General features: G+C 38.3%; 1 protein-coding gene across 4 annotated transcripts in view; it reads left to right on the top strand.

The window, feature by feature from the left end:
* The window catches only part of LOC129113455 (rho guanine nucleotide exchange factor 12-like), a 30,500-nt gene that overhangs the window by 12,222 nt on the left and 5,128 nt on the right, over positions 1–13,150 (top strand). For all 4 annotated transcript variants that reach the window (XM_054625763.1, XM_054625762.1, XM_054625760.1 and 1 more), the window contains exons 7-33: positions 373–450; positions 660–779; positions 1,055–1,159; positions 1,815–1,940; positions 2,601–2,699; positions 2,892–3,002; positions 3,534–3,632; positions 3,748–3,790; positions 4,898–5,003; positions 5,693–5,830; positions 5,983–6,015; positions 6,377–6,491; positions 6,604–6,709; positions 7,109–7,354; positions 7,601–7,751; positions 8,193–8,359; positions 8,443–8,589; positions 9,008–9,093; positions 9,885–10,010; positions 11,006–11,120; positions 11,243–11,343; positions 11,494–11,571; positions 11,716–11,791; positions 11,927–12,094; positions 12,559–12,646; positions 12,729–12,812; positions 12,894–12,988. In XM_054625763.1, coding sequence (XP_054481738.1) covers positions 373–450; positions 660–779; positions 1,055–1,159; positions 1,815–1,940; positions 2,601–2,699; positions 2,892–3,002; positions 3,534–3,632; positions 3,748–3,790; positions 4,898–5,003; positions 5,693–5,830; positions 5,983–6,015; positions 6,377–6,491; positions 6,604–6,709; positions 7,109–7,354; positions 7,601–7,751; positions 8,193–8,359; positions 8,443–8,589; positions 9,008–9,093; positions 9,885–10,010; positions 11,006–11,120; positions 11,243–11,343; positions 11,494–11,571; positions 11,716–11,791; positions 11,927–12,094; positions 12,559–12,646; positions 12,729–12,812; positions 12,894–12,988 — 3,007 coding nt within the window. The remainder of the gene's footprint in view (positions 1–372; positions 451–659; positions 780–1,054; positions 1,160–1,814; positions 1,941–2,600; positions 2,700–2,891; positions 3,003–3,533; positions 3,633–3,747; positions 3,791–4,897; positions 5,004–5,692; positions 5,831–5,982; positions 6,016–6,376; positions 6,492–6,603; positions 6,710–7,108; positions 7,355–7,600; positions 7,752–8,192; positions 8,360–8,442; positions 8,590–9,007; positions 9,094–9,884; positions 10,011–11,005; positions 11,121–11,242; positions 11,344–11,493; positions 11,572–11,715; positions 11,792–11,926; positions 12,095–12,558; positions 12,647–12,728; positions 12,813–12,893; positions 12,989–13,150) is intronic.

The raw sequence follows: 13,150 nt of genomic DNA, 5'->3' as shown, positions 1-13,150 counted from the left end.
TGAGAAACGTCTGATTATGTTGTAAAAATCGGATTTAAGCTTCCTTAAAACCAGAAAACTCTGTTATATTCATCCCTTATCCACATGCATGAAGAGCGTTTCTTGTTTTTACTCTCATTTAGTTTATTACTTGAATTTAAAGACAGTTATAAAGTACTGAATCATAAACTGTAATAATTTTGAAAGTCCACGTTCCTCTATTTTAATTTCACTTTCAGTCTGATTAGTATCACTTCTCTGTGTTCCCTGTTTGGACCTCAAGCTCCTTTCAAACACATTTGTATGTTACAGGAATTATGATGTAACAATGTGTTTTTCACTGTATCTCTGAATATTTTGGCTCAACGTGTCCTTTTTATTTCCTTTTATTAGGATGAGAACAAAACCACGCACAGCCAGACGGCAGACATCCTGCAAAAGATGCTAAAAAAGGAGCAACAGGAGCTACAGGTGTGTAATGAAACTGTGTGCATTTCCTCAAACACAGTGATTATGACAGAAATTATATAAACAGTATATTAACAACTCCTGAATATGTCAAGTGGTTTGTTTGACTTGTATCATGTTTCCACACATAAATCAAGAGATCATCAAATACATTTATACACATCTGTTTTTCATGTGTGGCTGATGTCGACTGCTCTTTATTTGTGTTTTAGACAAAGGAGGAGGAGTACAGCAGGAACCCTCGGCCCAAACTACTGAAGGAGGTGCAGGAGGCTAAGAAGCACATTTCACTTCTGCAGGAGCAGCTCAGCAGAGCAGCAGCAGCGTTACAGGTAGAAAACTAAACATTTTACGTCCTCTGAGCAAGAGAGAAATCATATTGTTATTCTTACATTAACATTCCAAAGTTTGGAGTCCGCAATGATATACCTTTTTTTTCAATAATTTAAGATAAAAGAACTGTATAACTCAGACATATCATTATGTGAAAATATACGTCATATTATATGACAGAAGTATACTGTTGGAACTTGGATGTACCTTAAATCTGTTTATTTTTTCTGGTAATTTATAATCTGGTGAACTGATAATTATTTGTGTGTTTCAGGACGAAGCCACAGCGTCCAGGAACGGTGACGCGGAGGAGGTCGGCCAGATCCCGTCCTCACGGGGCGACGGCAGTATCGACGGGCCCTCGACCAACAATAACTCTGTGGGTATAAAGACACATGAACCACATTACCCAGAAGTCATTAATCAAGCAGAAAATGCCAAACATTCACAGGTTTCCAGCTTTTTCTCTGTTTCATATCATTGTAAATTTAATATATTTGGGTTTTGGACTGTTCATCACACAAAGCAAGCAATTTGAAAATGTTTCCTTGGGCTATGGGAACTATTTTCTGACAGTTTAACAATCCATTAATCATAGAAATGATGAAGATACTAGCTAGAAGCCTCAGGTAGATGCTTCATTTCCTAAATAGCTCTCAACGTGATTATTTGTGGTTTAAGTGACGGTTTAAACATTTCATACTGAATATAGTTTTTTGGAGTTTTTAAGACATAACTTATTCAGCATGGATCAGGTGCTGCTTTTGACCACAGGGAACTTTGTTAGTAATAATATAATCTAATGTTTCAACAGGAAGCTTCTTTGAAAATACAGACTACACAGACTCCTTTGTAACAACTTCCCTCTTTCTTTATCAAAACTTCTATAAATAGGAATGAAATGGTCCTACTTTTCAATCTCCGGGGATTTCCCAGCATTCAGCACCAGACTAAACAATCAATTTGGCTTAAGTGTTGTGTTGTTCTTTGTGTGTGTATTAATGTGTGTGTGTGTTTCTGTATGTGTGTATTAGATGCACAGCAGCCCCCTCACAGAGGGTCCTGGTAAAAGAGAAACGCCCTGTCAAAGCCCGGACGTCAGCCGGCGAGACGGCCTCAACTTCTGCCCATCGCCCAACTCTGAGGACGCCCCTGATACTGTAATACACTCACACAAGTACACAGACAAACACTATTAGCTGATTGTTAACTAGATAATTAACGCTAACGGCTAAAACTGTTGAATCCTGTAAAAGGTGTCTTCAATATGCACTTGATTGCCAAAAAACGAGAGAGAATTGATGGATGGGTCAAACAAACACAGGACTTTCACCCAGGAGGTTAATACTTGTGTCCTGCATAATACCAAATATACGTTTACTTATTATACCTTAGTTAATGCCAGCTATGTAATAAACATATATTTTTTATGTAATAAACTTTCTTATTTTAACCCCAAACAACAATCTTATTCTAGACTTAAGAAAGTACTTATGTTGTTAAACTTCAAAATGAAGTAAACCTACGTTGGAAGTTTGTTTTGTCACTGTAGGCATGTTTTGAGCGGAAGCTGTATGTTACCTGTGAACACAGGAGTTTATTTAGAATGGACACACAAGCGGAGACTGTACCTTTTTTGGAGAAATCAAAGCTTTGCAATCGAAGCTGACGGGATTCATCAAATAAATGTAGTTGTAAGAATATTTTCTGACTAGTACAAAGCTAAATATATCCTGCCTGTTAATGTGAAACTCCTGTTCTTTGTATAAGTGTGTGAGTTTGTCCATCAGTGCATATAACCAAGCCAATCTATCATTTAGGACTCCAGTGCCCAGTGCATTGTGGGTAGCCCTCCCTACCTCCTCCACCCCCAGATCATCGGAGCAGAAGACGACTACTTTGACTCTCAGCAAGAACAGGTATCTAAAGAAATGTTGCTCAGCTGATGTTTGAAAATAAGTTGGTTATCTTCGTCTATATGAACATTTAAATGTGAAACAATGAGCATGTTCTCCAGAATGAATGGCTCCATGTTTTTATTAAATCTAGACTGCTGATGTGGACTTTCAGGAGCAGTTTGTGGTATTGATCCTTGTTTCTCTCTCTGTCAGATTGATGGACTGTGTAGCTGTTTCCAGAGTATAGACTTGCTGAAGTCTCGGCCGGCTCACCTCGCAGCCTTCCTCCATCATGTTGTCTCGCAGTTTGACCCTGCACCTTTGGTATGAATGCAAACACTCACACAATACAGACTAAGGGCTAATAATACCCATGTCGTTAATCTGACTGATATTCTATGGGTTTATTCTAATATGACAACCCCAAATATCACATACTTACACGACACTTTATGTTATTTTACTCTTTTAACATAAAGACAAGGACTTTTCTTTTTTTGTTCCAGTTTCGTAAACTTTGCATGTTTTTAAAAGATATTACTGGTGATATTGCATATTTATATCGTCAACAAATTGCATGAAGAAACAACAAACCATCCGTCAATTTGTTCCTTCCATCCTTCTATTGGTGTAATGACATAAAAAAATTGTTTAAATACTATTTTAATATGAATGAAAGTGTGCCAAGGATCGATCCCTGTGGAATGCCATCACTGTTCTGATAAAAGCTTGACTTTCTTTATTGTTTTGAGGCAGTAAAGACATAAAATAATCTTGAACTAATATTCAATATGAGATGAAGAACCACACATTTACAGTATTATAGAGCTGTTTCTGTCCTTTGCCCTCTTTTAGCTCTGTTATCTCTATGCTGACATGCACAAGCAAACCAGCTCCAAAGAAAGCAGACGCTTCTTCATGGAGTTACACTCGCTCTTTATGGATCGAACAGCTGTAAGTTCTTTTCTCGCTTTTCCTTCCTCTGTCAGTTTATGTTCTCTCAGACCAAGTTTCTAGCTTTTTGGAAATTTTGTATATTTTCTTAATTATCTTTGGTTGTCGTTCCCAGAATCTTAAAGTACCGGTGCCAGAGACCGTCTCAACTGAATTGGGTAAGGGATGGAAAGAATGTATCACAGATATCTTCAATGAACTGACTTGAAAAGCCATAAAGAAAATCGTATTTGATCTTTTTAAATAACTGTTAGACTCTTATATCCAGACATCCTTCACAATGAGTTGCTTTAAGTTACAAATGTAATTGTCAGACCTTCAGTTTATGTACATTGTACAGCTTTGTCATGCTTCAAAAAGTACCTTCAGAAAGTCACTTTCACAAAAGGACATAGAAGATTTATAGCAAAAAAAATAAAATAAGATGTTCACACTATTTTAGTGGAACTGGTGGATATATAAACTATCCTCTTAAGCAGCTCGTCATGAAGAGAAACATTTCATGGCAATCTTAAATCGATGCCTTTGTGTAGAAAGTCAACCCTGAGACTTGCACTTAAATAGAGTTTATGGAGTGTGCAACATAAGATAATATTAGAGACTTTATTGACCCAAAGGACATTTGTCTTCAACACATACAGTACATTTTAGAAAATACAAAATAACATAGTGCATACATATAGTCCATGCATAGACTGCCACCAACCAACAAATTGCACTCTGCCCATCTTACAACACATTGTCATCATAGTAGTGTAAATAATATGTGCAGTAAGAGTAAAGCAGCCTCATAAATAAGAATAAAATACATGTACATGTGTGAAGTTAAGATGTCGTTATGAAGTCGGAGTGCTCTATTTTTCAAAATAAAGGTAAAAAAAAACTTGGTCACAGATGAAATCCTTTTTGTGTGAGGAAACATGAGGCCAGGGATAACAGAGGCATTAAAACAGAGTCTGTGATCGGCTATAACTAAAGTAACGATTAGCAGAAACACAGAATTCAATAAAAACAACGACAAAGAAAAAGTCAAGATACAGTCTCTGAGTTTCAGATTAATATATCTCTACCGGCTCTCTAGGAGTCAGGCAAGTGGTTCACATGATGGACACATGAATAGATTGATGAAATGTCTTTTCAGAAAGATTAATTTATGCTTATTGTAGCTTTCTTAATCACTTCCATGAATACATGCAGTTATTTAATCTAACTTAATTAGAGTTAAGAGATGCGATGTGATAATGATTCTTGGTGTCTCTACACAGAGAAGCGGAGGGTGGAGTTAATCCCAGAGGAGCTCTGTAAACAGTACACCCAGACGTTACAGGACACACTGATACCAGACCTGCTCAGAAACCTGGAGGACTTCAGGTAACAGTCACACAACTGTATAACCTTCCACCTGTGGAGGAAGAGTTCAGATACTGTACTAAGCACGAATACCACACTGTAAAAGAAGGATTTTACTGTTGTAGTTGATTTAGCTGGAGCTCATTTCAAACTATCAAATAATGATTATTTTCATCACAGATTAATCTGCTAATTAGTTTCTCCATTAATCGATTGATATTATTTTGGATTTGTAATAATAGTGAGGAAGGTTTGTCACAATGACCCAGAGCCGAAAGGCCAAACCTCAACATTATTACAAAAACATTAACATTATTAACATTATTAAAAGGAGAAGCAGAAAATCCTCCAATGAAGTGAAACTGGAACCATTAAATGATTTTACACGATGATTATCAAACTAGTTTTATGAGCTCTGTATTTGTTTTTCGGTGCAAAAATCTTAATTTGGAAAGTCCCTAAAGCTGTCAGATAAATTTAGTTGAGTTAAAAAGTACAATGTTCCATGAAAGTTCCATGAAAGTACCATGAAAAAAAAGTACCTCCATTTGTTAGGTTAATGTACTTAGTTACCGTTCTGACAATACTGATTTAACGTATCCCGACATAAATCTGTTCATGTTAGTTGTAAGAAACTCATAATATCTACATTTTTGCTGTGAATTATGTTATTTATGTTTATGTTAATGTTAATGTTTATGTGTGTGCAGACAGAAGCGCAGCATGGGTCTGACTCTGGCCGAAGACGAGCTGTCCAAGCTGGACTCAGAGGGAGGAAAAGACCAGCAGGCCCTGGAGAAGGAATGCTCCTGTGCTGAACACATCCTCTCCAAGATCGACGATATCCTGTGAGCGCACACACACACACACACACACACACACACAAAGACACACACACGTATATTCAACTCTTTGCATTGTGTGTGTGTGTGTGTGTGTGTGTGTGTGTGTGTGTGTGTGTGTGTGTGTGTGTGTGCTAACTCTGAGCTGCCTGTTGCAGGTTGACTTCACAGCCCACAGAAGAGGAGAAGTGGTAAGAAGAGGGAGTTTTTTGTATGTTACATCATCCATCAGCTGCAGGACAGTCAATGCACCTGCAGCTCTATCTATTTATATCTGTGTTTTAGTATCTCTTCCTTTATTTTGCTGTTGAGCTAGTTATTTTCTTTTAATCGTTTGGTATTAAAGGGTTTTCACAGTGCTTATTTTTAATCTAATTTACAAAAAAGAATCATGTAAACAGCTCAAAAGACAACGTCAAATATTTGTAATATTAGCTGTAGTCCAGCTATCAGGATTATTGATTTAGACTTCATTGTATGATAAAGAAATCTTCAGTTGAACCCTACAGATTTGTAAATATTGCATATTTTTTCTTGACTGTCACGTTGCAGCCAAACGATGCAGTATGTGATTCTCACCTATATGAAGCACCTCGGGGTGAAAGTGAAGGAGCCTCGAGGCCTCGAACAGAAACGAGCACGCATCAATTTCCTGCCCAAGATTAAGGTCCGTTCCCTTTCTTCAGAAACATGCAGAAATGTCTTTGTTTTCATGCCTTCATGTACAAGAAGAAGCATTAGCACGCATAAAGTTAAAATGTGTTTTTTTTAACAAGCAGAAAAGCATCAAGCCTGAGAAGGACAACGAGGAGAAGGTGAAGAAGCCTCGGTTTCCCAACATCCTCGGGCCGCCTCGGCGTCTGAGCAGAGTGGACTCCACTTCAGGTGAGAAGAAAACTGCACTTTAAAGGAAAACTTCACCCACAAAACGACATTTATATATATTGATTACTCTTCCAGTGTTACCTCGAATCCTTGAAGAAAACTGCGTTTTTCTCTCATGTCTCCATCGTGAAAAGATAATCAAAAAACAGAGAAAAGTCTTGATGAATTGAATTAAATAGCGGTTGCATTTAACAATAGCAAAACACAATCAATACATCCATTTACAAACTCTAAAACAACTTGTGCAGTTTAATCCAAGTTTCGGAAACGAATGCTATAAAAATATTTCCATAGATTTTTATTACGGGTAGGAAAGAGATGTATTTGTGTAAATCTGAGTGTGTACATACATAGTTGTTATCAGTGTTTATGAATGTGATGTTTTTGTAATGTTTCTAGTCGGTAAAGCCGTGGAGATCAACAAGCAGCGTTCACCGAAGCAGCTCCCTCATCCAGCCGTCAGCATCCCTGAGCAGCCCGACTCTTCTGCCTCGAGTTCGGGTCGGATCCGTGGGAGTCATCCCAGTGAGGGATCGGACGCCGGCACTCAGTCCGTTCCTTCCACCGGCAGCAGCAGCACCTCCCCCACTCACAGCTCGCCCACCGGTCAGGCCTCCGATACCAGCGGACAAGACTCCGACTCCAGTAAGAAATACCTGCTTCTCTGGTCTCTGGTAGACCTGTCAATCGCTGTGTAGCCCCGCCCTAAAGCATCCCCTGCTTTATGGTATCTAAATGAACATCATGCTGTTGAAGAAGACTTGAAACTAGAGATTGAGACCATAAACTCATGTTTACAATGTTTACTTAGGGAATAAATCAATAATTTATCAGAATTTAGACATGACTTTTATTTATGTCCTCTGTGTTGCGCTGCTCTCCTCTTCACAGATGTCTCTCCGTTCTGCATCCTGCCCAGACTGGGTGAAGGTCTTCAGCCTGGAGACCACCAGGACGCCGTCTCCAGTCCGACCAGCACTCAGTTTGACTTCAGCCCCTCCAACCTGGAGCAGTTACAGGAGGAGGATCAGGAGACTTTCAGGTATTTAAAGGAATCTGATTTTTCTGAAGACTGTTTTTCATGCTGGTCTTCTTTCAGACAAAAATCCTTTCATCAAATCTAGAATAATATGTTTTTAATAGAAAACTCATCAACAACCTCACTTTGCTGAAAAATGTTGAAAAAAAGCCCAAGATGGTGTCTTCACAGTGCTCATTTTGTCTGGTCAACAGTCCAAAACTCAAAGATGTTCATCATACTGTCACATAAATCTGATAAAAGAAGCTGGAACCAGCTAATTTTCTCTGGAATTTCTTCTTGAAGAACAACTCAAATAATTAATCCATTATGAAAATAGTTTGAGATTGATTAATCGTTTCTGATTCTGCTCTACATTAATGGTGGTCACACTAGAAGAAAATGTGTTGTGAATGTCAAATTAAGTTATGATAAAACATATAATGATTATTCTTCCTCTTCCAGGATAGATCTTCAGTGTCCGGTGACTTCAGCCGACCTCCAGAGTGAAGACGACCAGACGGGTGAGATGGAGTGTGAAGAGAACCCTCTGAACTGGCAGAGTCTGGTCAGTCGAGGCGTCCTGGCCAGCTTAACGCCGCAGGAGATCAAACGGCAGGAAGTCATCAACGGTGAGGCGACAACAAATGTACAGCGTGACGTAAAAAAAAAGAAGATAAAATACAAAATATGCAGCATATCTTATATTTCTCAGAGCTGTTCTACACGGAGCGGGCTCACCTGCGGATGCTGAAGGTGATGGACTGTGTTTTCTACCAGCGGCTGAACAAACAAGGGTTCCTCCCCCCCGAGGACATCAAGCACATCTTCAGCAACCTGGAGGAAATCATTCAGCTGCATGGTAACGTCAGAAAATGTATTTACTAAATAATTATTAGCCACCCGATGAATGAAAACTGACTTTTAGCTGCATGTTCTAATTATTACAATTGTTTTCTTTTATTATTTCAAGAGCTACAGAGCTACTTTTTTTTTTTTTTTACAACAATTCAGCTAAAACTGAAATAAAAATAATAATTTAAATATTCATAATCTTAATTTAACAATAACAGCAGCTGGAAAAAAAATCTAATCTAATAATATATATTTTAAATGTATTCAAACTTACAAAGATCAATATTTTTCAGCAGTGCTAAAATGCCGTCTATTTCAATTTTCAGGTCTTTGATTTGTATACATGTGTGACTGTATTTCTGTATCTTTGAAGTTGATTGCTCTGACAGTCGTATTTTAGAACTTCTTCTCACTTTGCTCCTCAGTTTCTGTGACGGAGCAGATGACAGCCATCAGGAAGAGGAGCGAGACGTCGGTGATCGGTCCGATCGCAGATGATCTCCTGGCATGGGTAAGACCGGATTCAATCCAGACCTTTTGTGATCCAAAAGTCTGCTGTAGGAGAGGACTACAAGTAAATTACAATTTGGATTTATTAGGCACTGCTGTTAGTAGGTTTACAGACTGACGAAATATACTTTATCCTGAATTTATCAAGACAAAAGGTTTATGTAGGGAGTTTTAAGTTTGCATTAACAGAATCAACAGTCTTCCCACAATGTTTTATTTAATTTGTTTATTTGATTGGAACAATCCCTGAGAGGAAAAAATTAATTTGGGTGATCTGAATAGTTTTCTCTCCTGTGTTTATGACTTCAGAACAGGTGAAAACATGGTTTGCCAGGATAATGTTTCTAAGGTCCTTCATTTTTAAGGAAATAAGTCCAAAACAAATATTATTAATCATTATTGTTTATTTCTGTAATTCTCACGTTGGCCACAAGAGGCTCAAGTACACCACCACCCTATGTTCTGAATGTGACTAAAAGCATTCATGTTTTGTTGCCTGATTCTCTCTGCAGTAGATATCTAGAGTACCTTCACAATAATAATAATCTAACATGAAAATGGCGAAATACTATATTTATACACACTGTGTCTTTTCTGAGTTCAAAAATATCTCCAAATTTATATCAATAAAAATGTATTAAGGAGCTCTAAACATCATATTGTGAAGTGTTTCTTCTGACTTACTGACGTCAAACCTAAAGGTTTCATGCATTTAGGTGGCTCTGGGTGAAAACATTACATTACAGTAGATACCTTAAATGTTAATCTGCTGTGTGTGTGTGTTGATTCCAGTTCAGCGGGGAGGAAGAGGAGAAGATAAGACGAGCAGTGGGAACTTTCTGCAGCAACCAGCCGTCAGCGCTGGAGCTCATCAAGAGCAGGAAGAAGAAAGACCAGCGGTTCACGTTGTTCATGCAGGTAAATACAGGAAACACACATTCTACCACCAGGAGGGAGTTTATTCATGAGGAGTGAGAGAAGAGAGAGAGAGAGACTTCCAGAGAGAGTCAACCAAACTGACATTGATTTTTCAAGAGGACGTCAACTTCTCTACCTTCTGTCATCATAGTGGTTTGAATTCTAACATTCGGAAAAAAGGCATTTTAAAAAATAAAGTGCGAAGAAAGAAAATCATTGTGGCGACAATGAGGATAGAAATTAATTGTGTAATGAGAGAGAAAGTTTTTATATTAGATGTATTTGTCTCAGAGGGATATTATAGAAACAGTACACATTCATAAATAATAGTTCAACAAAATAATCTTAACTCAAAGTCCTCTTATGAGCTTTTTCTGGGGCTTTTGACCAAATCTCACTTCTGTCAAACGTCTATTAACAGGATAAAGAATTAAGTTTTATGCATTATTGTGTCTATATATAATAATTTGACTCATTTGTAATGCATTAAGAGCAAATAACTAATATTGACCTCGCCTAGGAGGCTATTCTGGACGTCCATCTCCCCAGCAATTTAAATTTTAAAAGTGATTTTTAAAAATCTAAAATGTTGATATGAGTATTTGTTGCCAACAGTAATCTTATTAAATGTGTTTATTCATTTGTTGAATCACATGTGGTCAACAAATAGGAACTCCTACATTAACAGTTTTTACTGACTTCCACCAGAAAATCTTTTTTCTTCTTGAAAGAGTAAATAGCTTCTAATATATATATATATATATATATATATATATATATATATATTATATAGTTGGATATTTTTTATCCCCTCATGCATGCAAAACGTTCCTGCTGCAGGAAGACAAAAATCCCTGCCGCTTATAAACATCATTGTACTCCAGTGTCTGTAGTGCAAATTGTATTTTTGTTTAATCTATTCATTTTCTTAGGATTAAAAGAACACCAATTATGTATTGATACCAAGGTTTTCCTTGCTTTTGTCTTTCTCTCAGGAGGCTGAGAGCAACCGTCGGTGTCGCAGGCTGCAGCTTAAAGACATCATCCCTGTAGAAATGCAGAGAGTCACCAAGTACCCGCTCCTACTGGACAATATCGCCAAGTACACAGGTAGACAACTGCTCAGGAGTCAGTCTGATTACAGGCCTTTGTAGCTCATGATGTTGGTAACATAGTGGAGGTGTTCCTTGTTGTTCATTAAGCAGCTGTTTTGGTTTTTTATCTCCACACAGGAGATGCAGACGAGAGGCTAAAGGTGAAGAAAGCTGCAGATTGTTGCAAAAAGATCCTGAACCACGTCAACCAGGCTGTGAAAGAGGCCGAGAACAAACAGGTACACACATTAGAATCATTTTTGTTATTTATTATTTTAAGTATTTATTTATTTATTTACCAGAAATAATGCACATAAGTCAACATTTCAGTTTCCACCAAATGTGACAGAGTTAGCTAGAGAGCAACGATTTGTGTTGTTTCTCAACAGAGGCTGGAGGATTATCAGAGGAGATTAGACCTCTCCTCTCTCAAACAAAATGAAAACCCCATGATCCTGGAGCTGAGGGTAAGAAACCAGTCCTCATCCCTGATTCTCTGAGCTCAACATAAACGTCTTCCCCTTATTTAGGACCATTATATCTGTTCATGAGGTCATCAAGGAAGCTGTTTGTTGTTGTCTTTTTATTAAAAGTTGATTCTTGTCCTGCAGAATCTGGACCTGACCAAGAGGAAGATGGTGCATGAAGGACCTCTGTCCTGGAAAGTCAATAAAGACAAGACAATTGGTACACACACACACACACACACACACACACACACACACACACACACACACACACACACACACACACACACACACACACACACCCACTTGTATATGAGAATAATGTAGTTTTATATCACCGGTGTCTTCCTTTCAGAGCTGTACACCCTCCTCCTGGAGGACATCCTGGTTCTACTTCAGAAACAGGACGAGCGTCTGGTCCTCAAGTTTCACGGGAAGAACCCGGCGAGTGCCGCCGACACCAAGAACATCTTCAGCCCCGTCATCAAGCTCAACACGGTCTTGGTTCGTCCAGTGGCGACCGGTAAGAACCACAAATGTGATGTTCTGAATCTTCATGGTTTAGTAAATCAATCCTCTGTGTTTAGGGAAACAATCTCTAGGGACCAAAATTAAGGGGGGACAGATCATAAAAGTCACGTCTCGGATCGTGTCAGGGATTTGAGTCATGGATCGAATCAAAAGAAAAGAAAAAGGGAACAAATAAAACTTTTAGAGAGTCCTGATTACCCTTTTTGCGGCCGATACCAATTGCCAATAATTGATGATCCATATTGTTTTTATTGTTTTTGTTTTATTATAGCAGCTGGTATATTTCAACCTCTCTGAAGTCAGTGTAAACCATCAAGTTATCCTTTGAATTTGGTATAGTCATCTATAGTTGCTATTTGCATAAAAACAGAATTAAAAGATTATATTTTTTAATATAAAAGATAAATTAGTAATACCTACGTATATAAACATTGTTCGCATCCCTGTCCTCTGCAGACAATAAGTCTTTCTTCGTGCTGTCCATGTCGGAGAACGGCGCTCAGATCTACGAGCTGATGGCTCAGACGGTGTTCGATCAGAGAGCGTAAGTCTCGCACCTCAAACACAAACTACAAGTCGTCTGCTTCCTGTTTCTCATCCCGCTGCGTTGACCTCCGCTCATCCAGGTGGCAGTGTCTGATCACACAGTGTGCTGACGCCATGAAGGCCAAACCTCACAACAGACACGACACGCCTCCAGCTCAGTCCGAGTGAGTCCAAGAACTGCAGCCACTGAAGCATTGGTGTTGGAATGTAAAAATAAATGTGTTTTTAATCTGAATGTGTTTCAGAGCTGAGCGAGACGCTTTAGAGATCATCAAACGTGAGATGCCGAAGGAGAGCAAAGATCCTAACGTCATACCAAGTGGAAGCATCGTTTCTTCAGGTACAGAAGCAGTCGTTTGATTAACCTTTCTTTATTCAAACCAATAAGTCAGATTGACAGAAAATGTATTTACAACAATTTGATCATTGTTTAAGTAATTTATCAAGCACAAATGCCCATTTCTTTCTGGTTCCAGCTTCACTATTATTTTTGAATTTTGAA

This window comes from Anoplopoma fimbria, chromosome 24 (assembly GCF_027596085.1).
Source record: "Anoplopoma fimbria isolate UVic2021 breed Golden Eagle Sablefish chromosome 24, Afim_UVic_2022, whole genome shotgun sequence".
Lineage (NCBI taxonomy): Eukaryota > Metazoa > Chordata > Actinopteri > Perciformes > Anoplopomatidae > Anoplopoma > Anoplopoma fimbria.
This window is presented reverse-complemented; position numbering and strand designations above follow the sequence as displayed.